Source organism: Megascapheus bottae, chromosome 2 (assembly GCF_031878675.1).
Source record: "Megascapheus bottae isolate mThoBot1 chromosome 2, mThoBot2.hap1, whole genome shotgun sequence".
Classification (NCBI taxonomy): Eukaryota; Metazoa; Chordata; class Mammalia; order Rodentia; family Geomyidae; genus Megascapheus; species Megascapheus bottae.
This window is the reverse complement of record NC_143510.1, coordinates 78896955-78921413: the sequence shown is the minus strand read 5'-3', so window position 1 is coordinate 78921413 and position 24459 is coordinate 78896955. Positions and strand designations below refer to the sequence as shown.

Genomic DNA, 24459 nt, shown 5'->3' with positions numbered 1-24459 from the left:
AACATAGATATTTTAGTATCTATGTCAGGTATTGCATTTTAATTTCAAAACTCTGATTTTAACAGGTGAACAAACATTTAAAGGAATGTTTGTTGCACCAAGTGCTGTAGAGTATGTCTGTAATTACAGTCACTCAGTAGCTGGGGAAGGAAGATGGGAATATTGCTCAGTGTTACAGTACTTATGAAGTATGTACAGAGGCACTCTGCACTTGCCTGAAAGATGCTCTCACCTGTGGCCCATTGCTTTTTTTGTAATAATGAAAAAATGCACTACTTTACTGATAATGCCAACAAATACACTCTGAAAAATAAGGAAAGTTGTCAGCTCTCCATTTTCACATCATAAAAGTATATAGATGAAATAAGCAAGAAGACCAAGAGCTATATGAATAATAGTACTTCAGAGTTACAAAGTCATTAGTAACCAATGAAATACAAACCTAGCCAAAAATGACTTAAAAAAAAAGATTTACCGGGGCTGGGAGTTTGGCGTAGTGGTAGAGTGCTTGTCTGGCATGCACGAATACCCAGGTTCGATTCCTCGGTACCACATACATAGAAAAAAGCCAGAAGTGGTGCTGAGGCTCAAGTGGTAGAGCTCTAGACTTGAGAAAGTCCAAGGACAGGGCTCAGGCCCTGAGCCCAAGCCCAAGACTGGCAAAAAAAAAAAAAAGATTTATCAAGGTAGTGATGCTATGACTCAAAGTGGTAAAGTACTTACTAGTCTAGAACAAGTGCTCAGAGACAGAGCCCAGAGTTCAAGCCTCATGACTAACAGCAGCAAACCAAAACCAAAACCCAAACCAAACAAATCAGAACAAAAAAGATCTAGAAGATGAAAACTGAAGAGAAGATCCTCAATGCTTTCAGAAAAGAAAAGCAGGAATGTGCTCCAGTTTGCTGGGAAATCAACCAGAAAGCAGCAAAGGAAAAGTCAGGACCATAGGCATGAAGCTAAGACACTAAGAACAGTCAGGCTTCAAATGGAATGGGAGAATCTGGAAGGAAAACAGAATTGAGACATTATGTGACCTGTATAAATGCTTAAATAAAAAAATCTATCAGTGGAGTCTGACATGAGGAGTGTGACATAATGAATGGGGGGAAATTAAGGGTGAAAGATAAATCAAGAAAAATCAAACAGTGATGTGGAGACTCAGATGTAGTTGTCGCTACTGGGGTTGTGGAGGTAGGAAAATCATGACGAGGGTGTGGCTCAATTGGTGGACAACTAGCCTAACAAACACAAGGCCCCGAGTTCAATCTCCAATACCACAAAGACAGAAATACAAGAAAGGAAACAGTTAATATAAACACTAACAATTATTTTAACTAATGTTCTGATACAGCATCACTTCAGAGGACAAATTGGAAGGAAGTAAGAAGTTAGCTAATATTCTGTCATGAGGAAGCCAATAGCATGCTTCCAGTTGACCTGCTCAACAATGGTGTTGACCTGAACCATTCCAGCTGGAAGTTGTTACTTCACCTTTCATGAGTGAATACTGAATATTATTTATAGGTGTAGAAGTAACTATGGGAACAGCTGTAAGAGTTGAAAGTAGTCAACTTTGTCTGCGGAGTGAGGACAGGCTGAACTACAATCCTTTTCCATTTTAGGCCTTTTAGATCTCTCTCTCCTTTTTTTTTTTAGATCTCTCTTTTTTTTAAAAAAAATTGCACAATAACTACTGAGTGAGTGTGTGTTACTATCTCCACTATGGAAAATAGGGAATTTCCATTCCACTCCCAAAGAAGGAAGGTAATTCTATCTGCCGTTGGATCCATCACTAACTTACCCCCAAAGAGAGAGGATTGACTTACCCCATTGATGAGCATTAAAAACACAGTCCCTTATAATCTATCTGTCTTTATAAATACATGAGGGCTATTATTCTCTATTTCCTGAGGCAGTAAGCTTGGTAGGAAGCAGATGGGGACAGGGCAGCCCTGGGGTTGCAAGTGTGTGCTAGGAGATTGTGTACCTACTTGGGGATAAGGCTGGCCAATTCAGCAGTAAAATGTTAATTTGGCCACTTATCTAAAACCATGTTTGCTAATCAGCTTTATGAGTAATGATGCTGAAAGTTCAATCTCCATCTCTTTATCTCTTGTGCTGTTTCTCAGTAGGCTCAGAATCCTAGAGAGGTAGCGGGAAATGACCTTGTCTTCCAAAACACAGACACCAATGGGCACAATGCAACTCAGCCTTGTCATCTGTATTTTCTAATTCTTTCATTCACACTTTTGTATAATAAAAGTATTTAAATATTATAGTAAAAAAGAAATTTTATAAAGTTACAAGGCACTATTTCATGGAATTCAGTCATATATGTGTATATCTTTGGAATGGTTCTTTCTCATTTGTTGTCAGAGTCCTGTAGTCAGGACACTTTCTGAAGTTTTGAAGGAAGCACAACATGTGTCAAAAAGCTGGCTCGTGACTGGCACCATAAGCAAATAAGAGGACAGAAAACTCGCCACATTCCAGTTTAGTTATATAATTTCACATCAGTAAAGAGAAAAATCATTTTAATAATTATGTGAACTAGCATCAACTTGCAATAGCAATGCCATTTCCATTATTTAATAAATACTTACTTCCATATCTGTGTTAATAAATTTCCCTTCTACTTCTAATGACTCATATATTTTTCCCTTTGAAGTTATTTCAGGAACAGATGGCAATGATATTTCAGCAATTTGTGCAAGATCAGATAGTTTCTCATGAATTGAAATGACTCTAAAATATAAAATACATACAAATTTTATTTGAAAAGCTAAGAAAGTATTAGTTTATTTTTAGACCCAATGAAGTATATACAGTATGCCTTCATTTATTTCACAGATTTCTGACTTGCCCAAACATTACCCCTTCAATCATCCCTTCCTTCAAGAGCCATAAGCAAAGGGAAAACACTCCTACTCTCATTGTGTATATGGTGTACTTATGTACTCAAGCTCATACACATCACAAACTGACAAGGGCCCGTGAAAGTTACTCACTCAAATTACTATTGAGAGTGAAATAAAATCAGCACCTAGATGACAAGGAAACTCTGAGCAATAAAAAAAAATTGCTCTTGTCTTAATGGCATGCTGAGATTGTGTAGCTGACCTCAGGCAAAAGTGTGGTAAATTAGCAAATACTTGAGGATACTACAACACTTCAGTATGCTGTATGTACCTACATGGGAGAGTAGACACAAGGAGGTAAGGAAGAGAGTCACAAATAAGGGTGAAAGAATGCAGTGTTAGTGATGCTGAAGATAGAAATTTCAGGGGCCCAGATATCAATAGCTTATGCCTTTAATCCCAGCTACTTGGCAGGTAGAGATGAAGAGGATTATAGGTTGCAGCAAAAGCAGTCAAAAAGTTGATAGGACTTTACCTCAATCAATAGCTGAGGTGAGGAGGCAAATATCATCAGCCAAGTCACACAGGAAGCATAGATAGGAAGGATACAGTCCCAGGCAAAACTTTAAGACCTTATCCCAAAACTAATGAAAGAAAAAGGGCTGAGGTATGGGTTCAATCAGTAGATAAACTGCCTAGAAAGCATTAGACCCTGAGTTTAAACCCTAGTTTAACTAAAACCCTAGTTTACCTAGTACCACCACCAGAAGCTAGAGAGAGAGAGAGAGAGAGAGAGAGAGAGACAGAGAGACAGAGACACACAGAGAGAGAGACAGAGACACAGAGAGACAGAGACAGAGACACAGAGAGAGAGACAGAGAGACAGAGAGAGAGACAGAGAGAGAGAGACAGAGAGAGAGACAGAAAGAAAGACAGAGAGAGAGACAGAAAGAGAGACAGAGGGAGAGACAGAGAGAGGCAGGGAGGCAAGGAGGGAGACAAGGAGGGAAGTCTAGTGTTAATCTTTTTTTTTTTTTTTTTTGGCCAGTCGTGGGCTTGAGCTCAGGACCTGAGCACTGTCCTTGGGATTTCTCAAGGCTAGAGCTCTACCACTTGAGCCCCAGTACCACTTCTGGCTTTTTTCTATGTATGTGGTACCAAGGAATCGAACCTGGGTCTAGATGCATGTTAGGCTGGCACCCTACCACTAGGCCAAACTCCTGGCACCTCTAGTGTTAATCTTATTCACACCAAAATTATGCCCAATTCTATATTATAACCAAATTTCTTTATAATATATTATAACAATACTATTTTAATAGTATGAGAAAAAGAACTTGTAATGTTTCTGGATTTACAAGAAATCATGATCATTAAGACACAGTCTTACTCTGCAGCCCAGGCTGGCCCTAACAGGAAGCTCTAACTTTACTTGCCTGTTCAGTGGAACCCAGTGAAAGCCAACATATATGTTGTTACTCATGAACTGTTTGGTGTCTGAAATCTTTACTGGCTTCACATTATATGCATACAACAATATAACCTATAAAAATAAAAAAACATATAATGTAACATCAAAATTATACTCGCCCTCAAAATTTCAGCATGATTCCTCAAAATTCAATATGATTCTTTGTAAAAAAGAAAATTAAGATTTTTTTTCCCTAATGCACTTTGAAGAGAAATGGTCTGAATAAAAAGTGTGCAAAGGTAGATGTGATAGCACAGTCCTATAATCACAGAACTTGGGAGGCCAAGACAGAAGGATGGAGAATTCAAGGCAACTGTGGATTACATAGCTAGACTGAATCTCAAAAAAAAAAAGCAACTACTTGGTGTATATTTATGTATACACAATGTCCAGGCTAGCTGAACCCTCTTGCCTCTGGATCCAGAGTGTAGGCACATGCTATCTCATCTGGCTCAAAAAGTTACTTTTGAAGAATGACATTTTATATTAAATTGCATTTAAATATCAGCCTTTGGTAACAAGGTAGACATCCAATTTTGTTACTTACCACTTATCTGTTATTTTTCAAACTAAATAGAGAATCTTCAAATACCTAGCATGATGAATGAAAAACTGCACAGCATGGAATTGTAGTACACAAGGAACACAAGAAAGATCATTGAGTTTCCAGACACAAATAAAGGCTTTGGATTCCACAAGCAGGATAGAATCAAAGGGAATGAATTACTCTAAGAGACAGATCTTCTACTATCTTAATCACTGAACAAATTGCCTATCATATAATATGTGCTTAATAAGTGTCTCATTGTATCTAAGATTCAAGTGTGTGTGTGGGGGGGTATATGTGTGTGTGTATGTGTGTGCATGTATGCATGCATGGGTGCATGCATGTGCTTGCTAGGCAGATGCTTTCTAGGCAGGTGCTGTACTACTTGAACCATACTCAAAACCCTGGATGTGCGTGAAATGAACTATTTTCCAGTGATGATCTTTTCTATCTCTGAACTCTCTCTAAATATACTATTGTATCATTTTGTTCTCTTCTGACCAGCAAATAAATACATTGTTATAGGATGAAAATCAATCTACATATAAAATTTTGTTTTAACGTATATATTATATATTATATATGTACTGAAGTAAAGTGAGCAGAAAGCATTTTATCTACTGTATGTATTTCATATATTTTTCTTGTGGTTTTTTAAAATGCTACTCATGTTCTATGATATTGGTTCCTGAGCAATAAATATTTCAGAAAACATAATCATATGGAAATTACTGTAGTCAGCTCCACTGTAAGATATCTCAGATTTGTTATTTTAAAAAAATTTATGAAGTGGAGTTGTGGCTCAGGTAGTAGAGTGCTAGCCTCAAGCAAAACAAATCTCAGGGACAGCGCCCAGGTCCTGAGTTCAAGCCCCATGACTGACCAAGACAAAAAATATATGAACTATCTGGCAATGATTGACAATGATTAGACTCAGTGGGAAAGAGTAAAATCACAGATTCATCCACAAATTCAACAACTGCTTATAGAAAATATTGGAAAAAACAATTGCATCCATACTGAACACATTGTTACTATTCCAGACATAATACAAGAACTGTATGCAGAATTTACATTGCATTTGTATTGTCAGTAAACCAGAATGATACTGACAGTATACAGGAGCATATGTGATCTAGAAGGTTCATGGAAATGTGTGTATAGGTTACATGCAAATATGTCATTTTATATAAGACATGATCATTCACGGCTTTGTTATCCCTGGGAGGTCCTAGAGTCAGTCCACTGCAGAAACCATGGGGTGACTATACTTTAAAGGACAGGAAATGGCTTCAAATAGTCCAGGGAATAATGTGATAAAGCTTTTCCTTGTCAGAATAGGAAGACATGTACAATCAGACCAGAATCAGTGGCAGGTTTCTAGTCTAAGGAAGTAAGATGAAGGGGCCAGTGTGAAAAATGAGCACTGGAGCAATAAGAGACACAGGCCCAGGGGGGTCCAGGATTTGACAGTATCACAGACCCAGTAATGGAGCTAGAGGGAGCAATGCCAAGGCAAGGGGAGTATGAGCATAAACAAATACCAAAGATGAAAAGCAAATTAAAATGCCGGGCAGAGGAAAATGGTAGGGTAAGCATCTTGTGGAAAAAGCCTTTGTCTCTTCTTTGTGAAATCATCAGCCAAAGGAATTTTCTAGAAGGTTCTCTACAAAAGGCTACACTGACCAACATTCCACTTTCAAAAATGTAACCAATTTCCAGTGCTGTCCTAGAACTGCAGCCATTCTTCAATTTTCATTGGTTAAGGGACAGATAGCCACTACCTTTTAAGTTATAGTGATATAAATTTTACACTCAAAAGGAAGATTTAACTCTATGGTTGTATTACCTACCATAGGTTCTGTGTGGAAGCTATCCTTCGGAGGCCTGTCCAGAGGAGGAAGGTACCATTGAAAGCAAAGTTCTTTGTTTAGGGCTTGTGTTGCCATTTCTGATGATGGAACATCCACATAAGATGAATAGCCAGTGAGCTTTAAAGACAAAATAGACTGTATGGAACTTTCATGAAGCACCTAGAAAACAAAACAAAACAAAAAACCTCATGTCAGTTTAACTGCTAGTAAGAAACTTGTTATATATATATATATATATATATATATAAATATATATATATATATATAATTAAATGGGTATATTAGTAATGCTGTGACTTATCTCAACTTACTTCAACTTAACTGTTCTTAGATAATTATATAGTGAATTCCCCTATATAAAAACATGCTTTAGAATCAAAGAAGACAACAGGTGTCTTACACTTTGGTGAGTTATCCAAGACAGAAACCTGGAGGAAAATGCTTCTGGAACAATTTGAGTTCAAGTTCACGACTACGTCTAAGAAGTATCTTCTATATTTTTGTTTATTCATTAAGAAATAGACAGAGTTTGGCCTAGTGGTAGAATGCTTGCCTAGCATGCACAAAGACCCAGGTTTGATTCCTTGGTACCACACACATAGAAAAAAAGCTGAAAGTGGTGCTGTGGCTCAAGTGGTAGAGCGCAAGCCTTGAGGAAAAGCCCAAGGACAGTGTTCAGATTCTGAGTTCAAGCCCCAGGACAGGCAAAAAAAAAAAACAGACAGAAGGTCTCTTCAAACTTGTCAAATTTTCAATTTCAGTATCACATACAACCAAAAAACAAAGTTTGCTCTTGTTTTCCCTTTACATGAATGTAGCTTATTTGCAAGTTCAAGTCTGTGGTGAAATCTGGACCCTGTTATTTTATAGAGCTTGGTCACTAAGTCAGGAGTCTTACAGTGTTCACAAATGATTTAATTAGTTGTCAAAGGTAGCAAAGCATGGTTACTATTTAATAACAAAGTAACAAGCTACTGAGGGCACCAATGATAATACTATATCAAGTTAAAGAGGGATCATCAATGGGACACAAATTATTTTCATAGTTAGCTTCCTCCTATTCCCAAAATCACAGCACAATAGCTGGGAAGTTGTTTCTCTTACACATTTTTTGCCACTCCTGGGGTTTGAACTCTGGATCTGAGTGCTGTCCTTGGGCTTTCTCAAGGCTAGAGCTTTACCACTTGAGCCACAGAACCATTTCCAGCTTTTTTCTAGGTATGTGGTACCGAGGAACTGAACCCAGGTCTTCATGCATGCTAGGCAAGCACTCTACCACTAGACCAAACTCCTGGCCCTCTCTTACAGGTTTCTTAACATCTTGGGCTTCTCAAGTTCTGCTGGCCAAGGGGAATGCGCCAAGAAGAAATGGTTCATGTTTCTATAAGGTTTTGTCACTTCCCATTATCTTGGACCCTATTCAAGATGTCTGTGAATATGTCTTCAAAATAAAAAGAGAAAGACACTGACCTTTCAAGTTGTCTACCAATAAAAGAAAAAATATATTTTGACTGAATTGTAATATTAAATATGAAAACTTGCCACAATTGTCTAAAGACTGTCGTAAAGGCATATTTAAAAGCCAGATTCCTCATTTATCATCAGCACTAAAATACTTGAAGCATGACCAAAATGCAAAATAAACAAGATTACTGCAATCAAGTTATCCCTTTTAATTAAGAGTCATTCTATGTCAAGCAGTTTGCAAAAAAGAGATCAACTAAACAATGGATTTTAAAAATGTATCACGTTTTTTCATATAAGAGTAACTTTCAGAGTCTGAAAACTTAACAAAATAGTCCCTAAATTTACTATGAGCTAAGTGTAGAAAAATAAAAAGCAGGCACCTTTTATTCTAATATATGCTAGGTCTAGTAGCACAGTGACCTAATAATGCTAAATTATAATACAAATCTATATTATAAAGACAGGTATTTTATTTTCTATTGCTTTTACAATACTATTCCACCTAGTTATTAGTGGGATTAATTTCATTTCCTAATTGGTGATATACCAAGTGCTTTACAGGTGTTATATATCCTTTGGAAGGAATGAAGTACAGACCTATTGTGTGATTCCTAGTTTTCCACAGACCTATAAACAACAAATAAATCACTTATTCAACTAGTTAGATATGTGAATTTGCACAGATGCTTACAGATTGTAACAGCGCACAATCTGTAAGCATCAGTAACTAGTAACTAAGCACTGTGTACAGCTTTAATCATCTATTTTTAGAATCTTTAATGTGATGTTTGGCACCTTTGTGTTTCTACCACAAAGCACCAACAGACTTGACATGCAGGCGCACTGATGAACACAACAGAGAACACTGATTGTTCTGGAAAAGGTGTCTACTTCTTTGTGGGTGGGGGGGGGTGGGGAGGAAGCCTTTTGAAGTATCAAATTATGGAAAGACTTTGATTGAAATAACCTCCTGAGTGATTAAAGGCTCAAAATGTTATTATAAAAATCATCCAAGCTTGGAGTTTATATAAAAAAATCCAAAAGGCTTTATGCTTGTTAGCTGTCTCCCCCAGTGAAATGAACACATGATTAGGTAGCTTGCACCTGTCAGGCGAGTGACAGTAATCTCCAGGGCTGATTATCCTGGGAGAGTGTTACACTAATTATATCAAAAAAAAAAGAGCAAACAGGGTGAAACAACTTTTTGATAACACTGCTGCCATTAGAAATGTCATATGTATTTACAATGCATTCAAGACTGTACCATACTGGGGAAGTGAGGAATGAGAGGCTTCCCTTTATACCAAAAATACTCCACCAGAGCTCCTTGCAGGAAATATTGGCACACTCGTGTTAATTTCTGTCTTATTCAATATGCACAGGGAAGTATACACTGGAATTACTATTCTTTGCTTTTCTGTTCCCCTTTCCCTTACTTTCAACAGCAAAGATGCCCAGGACATAGGGTGACACTCCTCAGAATGAATTTCAGTCCTAAGGGAGGATTAACCAGCAGTCAGTGCTAGATGGCAACATTATGCTCCCACATTAACTATTTCCTTCCAGGAAGAAATGAGGTACTGACACTAGGTACAAATTTAAACACTCTATATTTTGTTAATAGGGTGATATTCAAGTTTTGTATAACTTCTTGAGAAAAAATGGCTACCTGAAAGGTATTGTTCTGAACAGCAGTGAAGAAAATGATGAGACATTTTGGATATTTATGAAAACTGCCAGAATGGATATTTGAAACCTAAAGGTAAAAATCCAGACTTTTTAGCTAGCCTACCTATATGGTAACACAGAGAAAATCCCAAGGGAACTAGAAATCTGTATGCTACATAGAGGTTAATGGGCTCCCTTCAGAAATATATGGGCGAGGGCTGGGTGCCATGGCTCACACCTAGAACCCTAGCTACTATGTAGGTAGAGTGGAAGGATTGCTATTTGAGACCAAGCTGCTCAAAAAGTTCATGAGACCTATCAATAAAAGCTGGCTGTGGTGTTGTGGATCTGTCATCCTAGCTATACAGGAAGTGTAAAAATAGGAGGATTGAAGTCCAGGCTTACCTGAGGCAAATGTGAGCCTTTATAAAAAACAAACAAAAAGCACACAAAACAAAAAGGCCCTGGGGGTATGGCTCAAGTTGTACAGTGTCTGTCTGCCTAGCAAGCTGAGACTCTGATTTAAATCCCAGGAAGGAAGGAAGGGAGGGAGGGAGGGAGGGAGGGAGGGAGGAAGGAAGGAAGAAAAGAAAGAAGAGAAGGAGGGAAAAGGCTAGCTATAGGTGACTTTAATAAGTTTTTCATGGATACATAACATTTTAAAACATCATGCCAGTAATACCAGCTACTCAGGAGGCTGAGAATTAAAGGATAACATTTGAAACCAGCCAAGGAAGAAATATCTTCAAGATTCCATCTCTAATTAACTGGCAAAAAACAAGACTAGAGGCATGGCCCAATGCAGAGCACAAACCATAAGCAAAGAAGCTGAATGGAATGCAAGGTAGCCCTAGTACCACTGCATACACACACACACACACACACACACACACACACACACACACACACACACACCACCCCAAATAAAATAAAACCTTACCTTGACTGAAGAATCACTTAGGTCTTTTTCTGAAAGGTATAGATCATCAAGTGGTTGAAGAAGTTCTTTTGGAAATTCATCAATACAAGAAGTAGAATAAAAATATAAGACCTTTTTAAGATAAAAATGCATTTCTTTTTGGCGTAAAATCAGTCCAGAGTTGTAAATTGAGGTGAGAAGTGTATCATCTGGCAGAGAAGTTCCAGATTCTGGAGTTGTCGATGCTTTAGGAAGAAAAATATCTTTATTTAGGATAGTGTAGGAATCTGAATGGTCTTAATATTGTTGCATTTCTCACTAACACTATCTAACACCTTCCTCTCTCTCAGAACTTCCTGACAGTGTTGCTTCTTGTTATAGGAAGGAAAGAAAACTTCAAAGGCACATGAAGATATGTACTTACAATGGCACTGTATAATGTCTACCATTTCATTTTTGACTCTTCCCCAACTTGTATGCCATTTAGAGGGGATGGGAAGAGTGGGACTGGGCAAAGGAAGAGAGCTGAGGAGTGAAGAAATGTGAGTGGGCTCTGGCAGTCAGCAATGTTCTGCCCTGCTATGTCCTCTTTAAAAGTAGAAAACAGGGCCAGGAGTTTGGCCTAGTGGTTAAAGTGCTTGCCAAGCATGCATGAGGACCCCGGTTCGATTCCTCAGTACCACATACATAGAAAAAGGCCAGAAGTGGTGCTGAGGCTCAAGTGGTAGAGCTCTAGCCTTGAGAAAGTCTAAGGACAGTGCTCAGGACATGAGCTCAAGCCCAGGACTGGCAAAAACAAACAAACAAACAAAAAACTAGAAAACAGAGCCAGACATGGAGAAGCAGGAGGTTAGTATAGCATCTCCCAGGCTTCCTGCCTACAGTGAGGTGGACAGGATGGAATTTACCATCTCAGGCTGCAGAGAGCCTGGATGAGAAAGGCTGAAGAAAGGTGCAAGTACCACCAGCCAGTGAATGCATATGAGAGTTGGGTTACTTTGGAAATTGGCGTAAATTACCAGGATGGTGGCTCCCATCCACACCTTTCTCCTCTGAATTTCCCCAATCAATAAACAATAAACCATTTATCCCCAATGACTTTCTGAGTGCTTGTTTATCTCACTGCTAATTCCTGAGGACTGTACTGAGCCACTTTGTCAGTCAGCCTATTCACCAGGGAAGGTCCCCCACTATTCGTGCCAGGCATGGCCTGATCTTTTTCCATCTATAATAGTGAACAACACTGAGTCACCACCTCCAAGGATGGAAATAAGATATCATACACATTGTCACAAAATTGCCAGGGTTTGTTTTGGTGGGGGGAGGGTAATGAGGATTGAATCCAGGACTTTGTACTTGCTAGCAAGCATTTTGCCACAGAGTTACATCACTACTCTATATATTCTTTAGAGATGAAAAGATAATTCTATATAGTTAAATATCCCTTATGAAGGAGTATTCTGTATTCCACATGACAGATACTAGAATCATCTCTCTTTAAAGCGCGATCGATTTCATCCTCCTCATGTTATAAAATTTCATCCTCTTACGTTATAAAATAGGACATCACGCTGTGGTTACTGGTTATTAACTATTTGGAGCCATGCACCCTGCAGGTATTCCTAGGAAACTGATGGATGTCTCTATGTCATAATGTTTTTAAATCTGCAAAATAAGGTATGTACAATTTTGAAGTAAACCAGTTATCTTGATACATTATTTTCTTCAAAAGTTCATGGATCCTATGTTAGGAATCCTTGAGATTTTCATGGTATGTGAAAGCATATTCAGAAATATGTCAGGAGTATTTCACAATTATCCATATGTGTGGGGCCTCCTCGCTGGTGGCTTAGAGATTGTTCTTTGCACTTCTGTGACCCTGTGCCATTAGGCACATACACCCCTGGGAATGCCCAGTGATGTGGGCGGTCTGGAACCAGAGGGCCCTGGCTGCTTTGACCTGGAGCAGGAGTTCCCGGAAACTTCCAGTAAGTGGGGCAGGTCTCAGGACACCATTGGCTCACGGTTGAGTCAGAAAGGTCCCTATTTGCTGCTGGTATGAGCTGGGGGCCATTGCATGATGGGATAAGCGAACATTTTTTCATATATTTTTATTGTAATTAATAGAAGGGTTACATTATATCCACCAGATAAATAAGCGACCATTTTTTTTCAATAAAGTTAGATCTGCACCTGGAATCTGGTCTCCGGAGTCTGTGTTCCCCGGACTGGACGTGGGTTCCGTCACCACTTCACTCCCTTCCCAGAAGTCCAAGAAGGACCCCAACAACGACACATATGAATTCTGACTTCCATAGGCCGATCAACACCTACCCAGCAGCTGGCTCATGTTGTTGATCCTTTGCAAGTGTATGTAATAGCGCAGCAAAAGGACCCAAGTAATATCCACTTTGGTTTCAGTCTTTTTGTTACTATCTTTGCTTTCATTAACCTCTTCATTTTGAAACAGAAATGAAAAAGAAGGCTGGAACGTAACTTGGTAGTTATCTGAAAAAAATTTAAAAATGAAAAATGAGATTATGCTTGCCTTGCAAACCAAATGTGTACAACTCATGGCACATAAGCATATGTTCAATTTTTAAATGATCACAAAGACAAATAGCAGGCATAAAAATGATGTCTAAAACCTGTATGAAGTATTTTTGTCTAATTTGTAAGAAGACCTTGCACCAGCCCAAAGAAAAATTTGAGGAGTTCAAGTTCAATGAGCAATTCCCAGGAGAGAATACAATTTTGACAGGTGAATCAGCAAAGAGAGCCAATTCAAGGAAACACTTAAGAATCTGAAAATGAAGGAATAAAGGGAGTGTACAGAGTAAATTAAATACAGAAAGACATCAGTGTCTGAAGATAATATCAGTCACAACACCATAAACTTAGAATATTTATGTAATCCATGCAAGAGCAATTGCTTAGGAAAACAATTTGGCAGGAACTATTAAAACTGGAAATTCCAATGAGCATATATATATATATGTATCATATATATATATATGGTATTGTTTATAGTCCTGGTAGTTTTATAACATGAAAAGAAACTTGGAAAAGAAACAAAAAATAAGTCTATTAATTTAATGTCATTTAAAAGAAATGAATCAGATCTAAAAGGAAAAGAAAAAGCGGCGTAGCCAGGTACTAGTGCTCATGCTTGTAATCCTAACTATGCAGGAGGCTAAGATCCAGACAATCATGGTTACACACCAATCTGGGCAGAAGTCTGAGAGATTCTACCTCTAAAATAACCAGCAAAAAGCTAGAATCATGGCTCAAGAGGTAGAGAGAAAGCCAAGAAAAACAAGCTGACAAGAACATAAAGCTCCAAGTTCAAACCTTGGTACTAGCAATTAAAGAACCAAACAAAACAGTATAGAATCTGAATTTGTATCTAAAAAGTTTTACTCACTGTAGCAAAAATTGGAATTTCTTTGCCTTAAGCTCTGTAGGCCTTTGATTTTCCGGCCTCATATTTCTGTTATTCAAAAGGAGCACAATAAGACTGACACCATATAGTGAGTTACCAAGCAGGAAACACACGGGAGATGGAGCACAATGTCATTTATATAAAGCTGAAGTTGGGGCTGGGAGTTCGGCCTAGTGGTAGAATGCTTGCCTAGCATGCACAAAGACCCGGGTTCGATTCCTTGGTACTACATACATAGAAAAAGCCAGAAATGGTGCTGTTGCTCAAGTGGTAGAGTTCTAGCCTTGAGAAAGCCCAAGGACAGTGCTTAGACCCTGAGCTCAAGCCCCAGGACTGGCAAAAAAAAAAAAAAAAGCTGAATGTGCTTAGTACAGTTCTTTGTGCTATTTATGTAGACACACATTAGTATATATAGATAGCATTAGATAAGAACAGCACTTTTTCTGAGAGGAAAAAAGGAAGAGATAAGCAAACTATGTCTATGCATAGTAGTCCATGCATGTTTCCTAGAAGAATAAATTGAATCTCCATGCACTTGCGAAACACTTTCTAATCCTATTTTCTTCTCTCTGTCTCAACATATCTGTTGGACATAACTGCTCTCCAGAATTTTGAGTTAATACTCTGAAAGCTCTTCTTCACCCTTTATATATATTATATACCATAAAATAAATATCATTAATTTTATCATTTGAAAATGATAAAATTTTAGGGAGAAAAATTACATGTATTTACTCTTTTCTTTCTTTTTCACTAAACATTATTTTAAAGTGTATCTAGGATGGTGCATGCAGCTATGATTCACTGATTTTGTTCACTGCTATATAGTATTTCATTAAAGAATATTGATAGACACATAGGTTCTTTCTAATATGGTTTTGTTTTTATCTTGTTATGAACAAGCCTTCTATGAACTCTTAAATATGTATTATTGGTACAAAATGTTAAAATTACCTGGAAGTGGAATTATTAGTTTCTCCCCAGTTCTTGTTTTCTGCCCTTCCATATAAATCATAACATCTCCTAATCAAACTCCACAAAACAAAAATTTGGCAAAATGGTTAAGGAAACTGCATTAAATTTACAGTTCCTCTTTAGAAGACTTGACATATTCCCAATACAGGCCCCTTGCCAATGGAAAATAAAGATACACTTACATTTTCAATAAAAATTTACCAAATTTTTATTTATAACTTTTATCATTCCCTAGATATTCTTTTTGAAATGTTTAGAAATAAAATCTTCCAAGCAGAAATCTTGATAAATGCTCTTATTTTCGATAGTTTTAGGGAATTATCTGGGTGGCAAATTGCACTCTAATGACTCCAACTCAGAATCTCTTCACTTCACTTCACTGTCACTTCAGTTTTCTACTCAAGGATGGTGCACAATCTCTTGAGCCACACCTCAACCTTAGAATCTCAGCCTTCTGAAAAGCTAGGATCACAGGCAGGTATATGAGCTACCAGTACCTGTCTAGCTTTTTTTTTCTTCTTTCCTACTACTGTGCTCTTACTTGGCTTGCTTGTTCAAAGTTGGTCCTCTACCAATTGAACCCTGAACCCAGCCCAGACTTTTCTGCCCAGGCAACTCTGAACCATGATCCACCAGGTGTCAGCTTCTGGAGATATGAGCCACCAGCACCCCTCAATAAACTTTTTAATCAAATGGATTATCCTGAGAACTGAGCTTATAATTCCTGCTATATGGTGTCATGAAATCACACAAGTCCACTCAAACTACAAGACTAACATACTTTAACAGAGCCCTAGAAACTTGAGTGATATGGTTTCAGAGTCTGCACCTGAATTAACCTGTCACTTAACCAGATCTGGGTTGGCTTGAAAGAATGTCCATAATGATCTGAACGGACTCTTCAAATGCCTCTCATTTTCTAACTATATATATGGGTGAGGTGGGTTTTCTTTATATAAGCCCCCCCAAATGTTTGAACAGTGTGATTTTGTTGAACTACTATTTTTGTTGTTACTGTTGCAGCATTGGGGTTTGACCTTGGGGTCTTCTAGCCTGCTTGGCTGTTGCAGTTATCACTTGAGCCAATGTTTTCAGACCTCACTATCTTTATTTAAGCTGCTACCAAACAAACTTGTAATGAATTTATTACTGTTAAAACTTTAATTTTCAGTTTTAATTTCTAACAACTTTATTTTTTCTATAGTAGATCTAATTTTTTACCTTCAGTGGGGTAAATTATATTTTTCCAGATAGTTATAAATCTTTATAGAGCATTTCAAATGTATTTGCTTGGAGCTGAACAAAATTAAACCTACTAATTTAATTTCTCAGCATCAGTGATTACTTTTCTCTTACCATTTATCATTTCTCTTAACACTTAACAGTTTTTTTACACTTACTTTCCATGAAAAGTAAAGCTAATAGTCTAATAAGTTCTTCCCTAAAATCATAACTTTTCTGTTTACTGTTTTTGCTTCCTAGTCTGTTCTATGCATTCTATAGTAAAGACTTCCTGTTTTTTCAAGTAAATTCTTGACTGTACAGCCTTATTTATAGAACAAAAACCAAAAAACAAAATAGCAGCTCTCTTGAGGAATTAATCATTTCTTCATACCTACACTAACATTCTTAAGCCTTCCCCAAAGGCTTTGACATTCTTGCTATCTGAGTAAACTGGTGTGGATTCTTGCCTATATACTAAGAACCCTGGCAGTAACATAAACACATCATATTTTTCATGAAGACAATGGAAACTGAGTGTACGAGGCAGAAGATGATACTCTAAAGGTGTTCATGTCCTAGTCTCCCCAGAGCCTCTGCAAAAATTAGAGAACAAAGAAGAATTAAGGCTATATAACAAGTGAAGGCTGCTAGCAACTATTTTGAGAGGGAGAGTTTATCCTGGGTTATCCAAGTAGAATCATTGTCATCATAGTGGTCTTTATATGTGGAAGTCACAGGGAGAAGAATGAGACGGCCCAGTCAGAGATGTCAAGGAACCACATTGATGACTCAGAGGGCCCAATGGCTAATGGACTCTGGTGTCCTTCAAAAGCTGTGAAAGGCAGTGAAACAGATTCTCCTCTGGAGCCTCTAAATACTGGACAAGGCTATTACAAATCCTAGTTTTCAGCTATGTTTTAACTTTCCCTACCTGCAGAGCCTGTTTTTCTGCAGTCTCCCCTAAAACATGTTGAATCTCAGCTCAATCTGTTAAGGGCTAATGCTAATCTTCCTGCAGCACACACACACACACACACACACACACACACACACACACACAAGTGCGCTCACATGCATGCATGTGCGCAGACAAATCCCCCCATTTTGCTTTGGTAACTTGAAGTTTCTCTTCCCTAGTTCAAGATCAGCTACATAGAACAAACTGTTGTTCTATTTAGCATTGCTAAGTGTTTGCACTGGAAAGGCCAGGGGTACCTTTCATATCAGCTCTGTCCAGCAGGTTGACTAGAAGCATCAATTCTGCATTTTGAGTTCCTGGTAATATATTCTTAGCACATACAACTTAGTGATTAACAGCATAGCCTTTAGAATTGGATAGATAATAGTCTGAATTAGCAATGGAATAGTATATAAGTTATCAAACCTATCTGGGCACCTTGGCTCATTTATAAATGTGCATAATGATATTCTTACAAGACATCTCAGAGCATTAGAAAGCCTTGAGCACAGAGCAGGAGTATTCTGTGCATTACCTACCAAATCCTGCATTCTGACTTTTTTGCATGTCAATCTTTTATGTCTTGCATCTGTCTAAGGGTATCAAACAATTTTACTGAATCTCTTTTATTCCTTGAAATGCTCATCTTCCACTCAAGCTTCAGGATAGCATTCCACTGTGCACATATGGGAATGTTTTCTTACACATAGCATGTGTTGTTTCTTATCATCCACTGGTTACTGTCTAGAATGAAGAAGGTCTCTTCATTTAGCCTGACAACTGAGTGTTCTCTGCTTTGGCCATGGTACTGTCCATTCTTAAACCTTAGTGCTCAGGTAGATACTGCTTAATAGAATTTCTGGACTGCTGCAGGCATTGGACTACTTCACTGAGGATGGTTTTCATCATAACTCCATGGTCTCATCTAAAATACTCTGAACTGATATAAAACACAGAGACATACATATGCCAGTACCACCACCTCCACCTGCTAGCACAGGTCAGCCCTGTCACATATAAATGGAATACTTATTTGGCATCTGAGAATATGTGACACTAGTGTCCCTTCTTACGGAGGAGTGTTTCATAGAGCAACTGGAGAATGAAAGATAGTAGAGTAATGGCCCTATTGCTTTTAGTTTGTACTAAGCCCATGTCTCTGAACTAGGGTCAAGATGGGACAAGTGATAAAGTTTTCAGGCTGGAAGGTTTGCTCTGTTGCAAGAATTAAACATATACTAAGGGTCAGTAATGATTCTAGTTGTCCATAGATATTTGTAGTCAGCAACATTAGTTGTTGTTATTGTTGTTGTTTGCCAGTGCTGGGACTTGAATTCACGGGCTGAACACTGTCCTTGGGCTTTCTCAAGGCTAGAGTTTTACCAGTTGAGCCACAGCACCACTTCTGGCTTTTTCCATGTATGTTGTACCAAGAAATTGAACCCCGGGTCTTCGTGCATGCGAGGCAAACACTCTACCACTAGGCCAAACTTCCGATCCAACATTAGTCTTTAGTATGACATGTTTTATATCATAATGTAAATATTGTGTATTTAGAGGCTATATATGGGGTCATTAATCTTAAACATTATTTTTAATTCAATGTTTCTTGAAGATTAAATGAATTCTATCCCAGTTGAATGCTTTAAAGCTATAAGAAATTTAAGGCAAAAGGATTATGCATATTTCAACATATTTAAACTGCAGACATTTTATAATACATTTTATGTTGCCCCATTTTATCACTACCATCGTGCCTGTTCCTACAAGACAAAGTACAGATTTCTCATACAGTACATAGGAACATCTTGGGATTTTCTTATTGTTCTATGGATGTCACATGGTTGTTTTCATCTTCTGGGAAAATCTGTAGTCCATCCTCCATATATGACTATTCTGTTACCTTGCTTCTGGGCATGAATATCTCTTTGAGAACACCTGCTTCCTCCTCCTATCTGATACCCTGTGTCTCTGAGTTAGTTTATGTTTTTCCCTATAACACACTTTCTCTGGGTGGCAGGCGAGAGATTCTTCACAAATACTTATGCCATCTTTCATGAGTACAGCTCATTTCAGAAGACATATATTTAGCTTCAATTCTGTCTTAACATGGTCTTCTTACAAGATGAATTTATGCAATTCAGTACATATGCCCATTCTGATTTTCTGTGACCAGAAGCTCAAAGGTAGGATCTGCCTTCCTGGTGTGTTCTTTCATTATTTCTCTATAGAGAGAAGCATCTGGCCAAAGGGCTGGAGATGTAACTTAGTGGTAGAGTACATGCTTAGTATCCACAAAGCTCTGGGTTCCTTAGGACAAAAGGAAGGAATCAAGCAAGAAAGGTAGAAAGGAAGGGAGGGAGGAAGGGAGACAGAGAGAGAGAGAGAGAGAGAGAGAGAGAGAGAGAGAGAGAGAGAGAGAGAGAGAGAGAGAGAGAGAGAGAGAGAGAGAGAGAGAGAGAGGAAGGAGGAAGGGAGGGAGGGAGGGAGGGAAAGAGAGAAAGAGGGAGAGAGAGAGGGACGGGCATGCAGAGCTTTACACATGAGAAAAATGAATATTGTTTACAACCATATGTACAGATCAATGCTAATATTGTTTAGCTAGATTAGTGAGGAAGTTTTCTCCTGAATGTTAATTTATGCTAATGCAATGAAAATCAAACAAGTTTTATTTATTGTTGTTAAGGGATTTTTCCCTTCAGCAATTCATTATGGTATGAACTTCACTGCCATCTGTGTATCTGTGGCAATTCAGGTGGGAATTTAGAACTTTCTTCCAACCCAAATACAGTGAAGGAGTCATCGACATGCACTAATTAGCCACTTGCCAGGAAAAGACTGGTGAGGGAAAATGATCATTCTTTAAGCAAGGCAAAATGCAAAATAGGTTGGACTTTAAAATTTAGTAATTTCATAATGTTAGCAAATGGAGACTGACAAACTGGAATATGCTAGGAAGCTACTGATATAGGACAAAAAAGTACATATTTTTATTATCAAAGATGCCTTAACTAGAGCAACTAATATCACTGGTTGTAGGCAATATAATTTTCCACTTTGTGTCCATAGTTTACAACATTAACTGATCATGGAACACTTTTCTCCTGTCAAACCTTTTATAGGTTCAGAATTCTTGCCATCGATTAAACTTGTCCTGCATGATAGTTTGGATTATCAATCAGAAAATATGGACACTCCTATTTCATTCTCTACAAGAACAATGGTTTTCCCTGTCTCACTCATATTGACCAGAGGAATGGAATGGAAAAAGGGCCTTCAATGAGCCTGTGTGATCTGTTCTGTGGTCCTTATACTCTGACAGCCTCTGTGACAACAGCATAGTTCAGGCAGAAAGAGCTTCCTGAGCCTAAATCTCACAGTAAATGTACATGGAATACACAAAGTCCAACTTATTGCTTGCAGCAGCACTCAGGAGATGTGGTGAAAACAATTGCTGTTGTAGGCCCTTGAATTGTATAGGGTCCATCTTAGATGAAATGTATTTATTATTCCTGCCCTAAAACTAGATGATTATTAGGTTAAATGGTTACTTTACAGTACTAAAAAAGGAGGTATTATTAATCTTAAAGAATACAAGTCTGAATCATAGTACTAGAATTTGTAGGGTTTTTACTAAACCTTTCTGTCGACAGAAATTATATAGTTTGACAGAACAAATAATAGACCTGAGATCCCTTGATGATTACTCCTTCAACAACAAAATTATGCTGTGTAATTGTACGAGATGCATTTGAACTACAGAGAAAAGGCAGGCAGTGTCAAGCAGAAGAGGTAAGCTAGTATTACTGGCAGCTGAGCTTTCAGATTGCCCAATACTGTCCTGTGGCACTGCCTTCATCCATCCCATCTATGTGGACTCCAGGGAAGAACAAGCACCCAATTCAAGGTTCAAGCTATGAAACTCAATAAAACATAATCCTACCAAGCATGAAGGAAATGGGAATCAGAAAACAAACTCTCAATTTGAAAAGTCTATCTACCTGGAGTTGTGGCTCAAATGGTAGAACACTGAGGTGGTAAGTATGAAGACTTGAGTTTTAAGTCCCAGTACCAGAAAATGTCTATCTAATGACTGAACTACAAGGAAACTATCTTTAGGGTGAAAAACATTCTAGTTTACCAGTTATTCTGGAAAGATTTCAGAAAGAGAGGATTTCAGACATTTTAGTGACGTTTTCATGAAGATCACCCTTCAGTTATCTTTAGATGGAATTCTAGAGGCTTGGAAGACCACAGTCACCCCACAAGGTTAAGGGGAAATTTTCTCATCTCCTTTGTCTCAGTGTTCATCTCAGACAACCCAAACTCACACATCAGCATTACTGAAATGTCAGCCTGGAAGTCAGTCCCTAGCACTTTGCTTCTTAGAACCTACACAAGTACTTAATACTCAAGAGTGCTAATTTTTTTTTTGCTTCAATGAGTGGAAAAATACTTGTGTTATTGCTAGTCTAAGACATATATTATAATCTACTAACAAGTAATAGTTATAAAACAGTGTAAAACATAGTACAATCAAATATCCTGAATGCCTGAATTTACCGAATGCCTTCTGTGTGCTGCAGAAGACAGAAATGGAAAGACAAAGCCCCTGCTCTCAGGAAGCTAATGACCCTTCAATAAAAGCACATTCAAACATCCATGTAAAGGTAAGATTATGAAAAGAACAAGGAGTTACATGGCTCTTTGATAGTCCTTGATGTAAGAGGATCACAGAAAATCCTCCAAGCAACCATCCCCCAAAGGTCCTTGACCTGTGTGAACTGTAAGATAAATGCACATAGAGACACATCATTTCTCTACAGAACCCTGCCCCCCAAACTCAACAGCCATTGAATGACACATGCACATGTGCAGTACACTAAGGACCCTGTAAAATTTGGTAGTTGGTCCTAGAACTTCTATCGTCCACTAGAGGGTTCCCAACTATTCTCCCCTTTAAGCAAAGAGTCAACAATTCACAATAGTTAAGTTTTCACAACATGATTACACATTGCATATTAGGCTTCTGTAAAATAGTTAGACATACCAAGCAAATAATCTGTATATGAAGACAAAAGATCCACGGTAGCAAATTCCGGGATGTTTGGTAATACCACTTGATAAATATCATCCGATTTAGAATTCTTCTTTCCAATGAGTAGGTTAATTTCCAGCACAGCTTCACTAACCTAGAATGAATATGTCAAATGGAATTTCTGATTTGTATAAGTTCTTTTAGGTAAATGCTAGGGTTTGCTTGTGTCCCCAGAGTTCATGTGTTGGAAACTTAATCCCCAGTGTGTCAGGGTAGGGAGGCAGATTGCTAGAGAGGTCATCAGGTCACAAGAGCTCTGCTTTCATGAATGGACTAAACAGGAAGCATGGTAGAGGCCGTAGGACGTAGTAGCCCTGCTTTACTTCCCTGGTGTGTTCCTCCACTGTAACAGGACCCTTATAACATTCTGCTCCCTCAATCCTGGACTTCCCAGGCTATAGAATTGTGAATCAGTACAGTTCAGTTCATTATAAAGTAACCACACTGTGCTGTTCTGTTACAGCAGCACAAAATGAACTGAGACACATATATTGTGGAAAATACATATTTATAAAATAATATTTAGGATATAATGGAAAAATCATAACAGCCTGAAAGAATATTATGTGCTTGTGGCATGAAGAATATAACAAAAAAATAGTCAAACAAATCATTTGGCTTTTGACAATTTAATTAATGGATCTATCATTTAAAATAAGTTATCTCACCTGGCTGTGAAAGATATTTGCCCAAATATTAAATATATACATGTGTATGCAGCAAAATTCTCATTAAAGAAAAATTGAAACAAAGTCAGCTCTGGTTCATGGAGATTTAAAAGACAATACATGTACAATATTTCTAATATTTCAAACAAAAATAATTGGCACAAATCCCAAAGACGGTAAAATTCACCTTTCTCTTATTCAGATACATTGTGCTACTGAGAGGTAGAAACTACTTACCCAACAGAAGAAAGAAACATAAAAAAATCAGGCCAACCTGTGCAGCAGCTCTGATTGCAATCCAAGCCAGGGATGTGCACACTTCAGATTTATTGGATGGTTCTTTGTTAGAACTATGCCTTCTGGAAAGAACCTAAAATATTTCAAAATGTTTTATGATGAAGGAATAAAGAAAGTTCCTTGATAAATCTTCTCACGGTCTAAAGAATACTTAGTAGAATACTATATAACCATTAACTTTAACATTAACAGATACTTAAAAGTGTAGCCCAGTAGACCATTTTCGAAGTATAATCGCACTTTAAAAACATATGCACAGGCACTATTTACCATAGCAAAGATATGGAACCAACCCAGATGCCCCTCAGTAGATGATTGGATCAACAAGATGTGGTATTTATACACAATGGAATTCTATGCTGCCATCACAAAGAATGACATGGCCCAATTTGTAAGGACATGGAAAGACTTGGGAAAAAAATCATATTAAGTAAAGTAAGCCTGACCCAAAGGAACATAGGCTCAATTGTTTCCCTCATTTGTAATAATTAGTACAAACCTTGGGCTCCCCTAGCAGAGGATTACAATAGCTCAAAACCTAGATACACAAGGCCACTTAAGATGAAGTTTAATAAAAAGGCCTCCAGGATATGGAAACAAGAGCCATATAATGTGTGATTGTTGTTCTTAATGTACTATGTTATCTCTCATCTCTTTTGTTGTCCCTTGGTTATTCTCATATACAGTATCTTACCTTGTTATCTGGTGTATTGTATATATGACTATATGTTTATTTGAAATAAGAAAGGGAAGGGGGAAAAAATGATGAGGGGAAGGGATGGGAAATGGGTACAAAAACATGAAAAGGGTATCAATGTATGTGAAGTAATGCATCTTCTATCTGATGAATATAACTGTAACCCTTCTTTTAATTACAATAAAAAAATTGAAAACATATACACATGCACACACACACACACACACACACACACACACACATATATATCTATTCCCTATAAACTCAAGCAAAGTTTTTCACAGTGGGCTACCTAA

The 24459-nt window shown here is 37.8% G+C and overlaps 1 protein-coding gene across 4 annotated transcripts in view; it reads right to left on the bottom strand.

Moving 5' to 3' along the window:
- Cfap54 (cilia and flagella associated protein 54) overlaps positions 1–24459 on the bottom strand; it is a 270425-nt gene that overhangs the window by 34650 nt on the left and 211316 nt on the right. For all 4 annotated transcript variants that reach the window (XM_090328446.1, XM_090328444.1, XM_090328445.1 and 1 more), the window contains 7 exons: positions 23444–23539; positions 22454–22595; positions 13139–13312; positions 10826–11049; positions 6730–6909; positions 4295–4401; positions 2604–2745 (listed from right to left, as the gene is read on the bottom strand). In XM_090328446.1, coding sequence (XP_090184572.1) covers positions 2604–2745; positions 4295–4401; positions 6730–6909; positions 10826–11049; positions 13139–13312; positions 22454–22595; positions 23444–23539 — 1065 coding nt within the window. The remainder of the gene's footprint in view (positions 1–2603; positions 2746–4294; positions 4402–6729; positions 6910–10825; positions 11050–13138; positions 13313–22453; positions 22596–23443; positions 23540–24459) is intronic.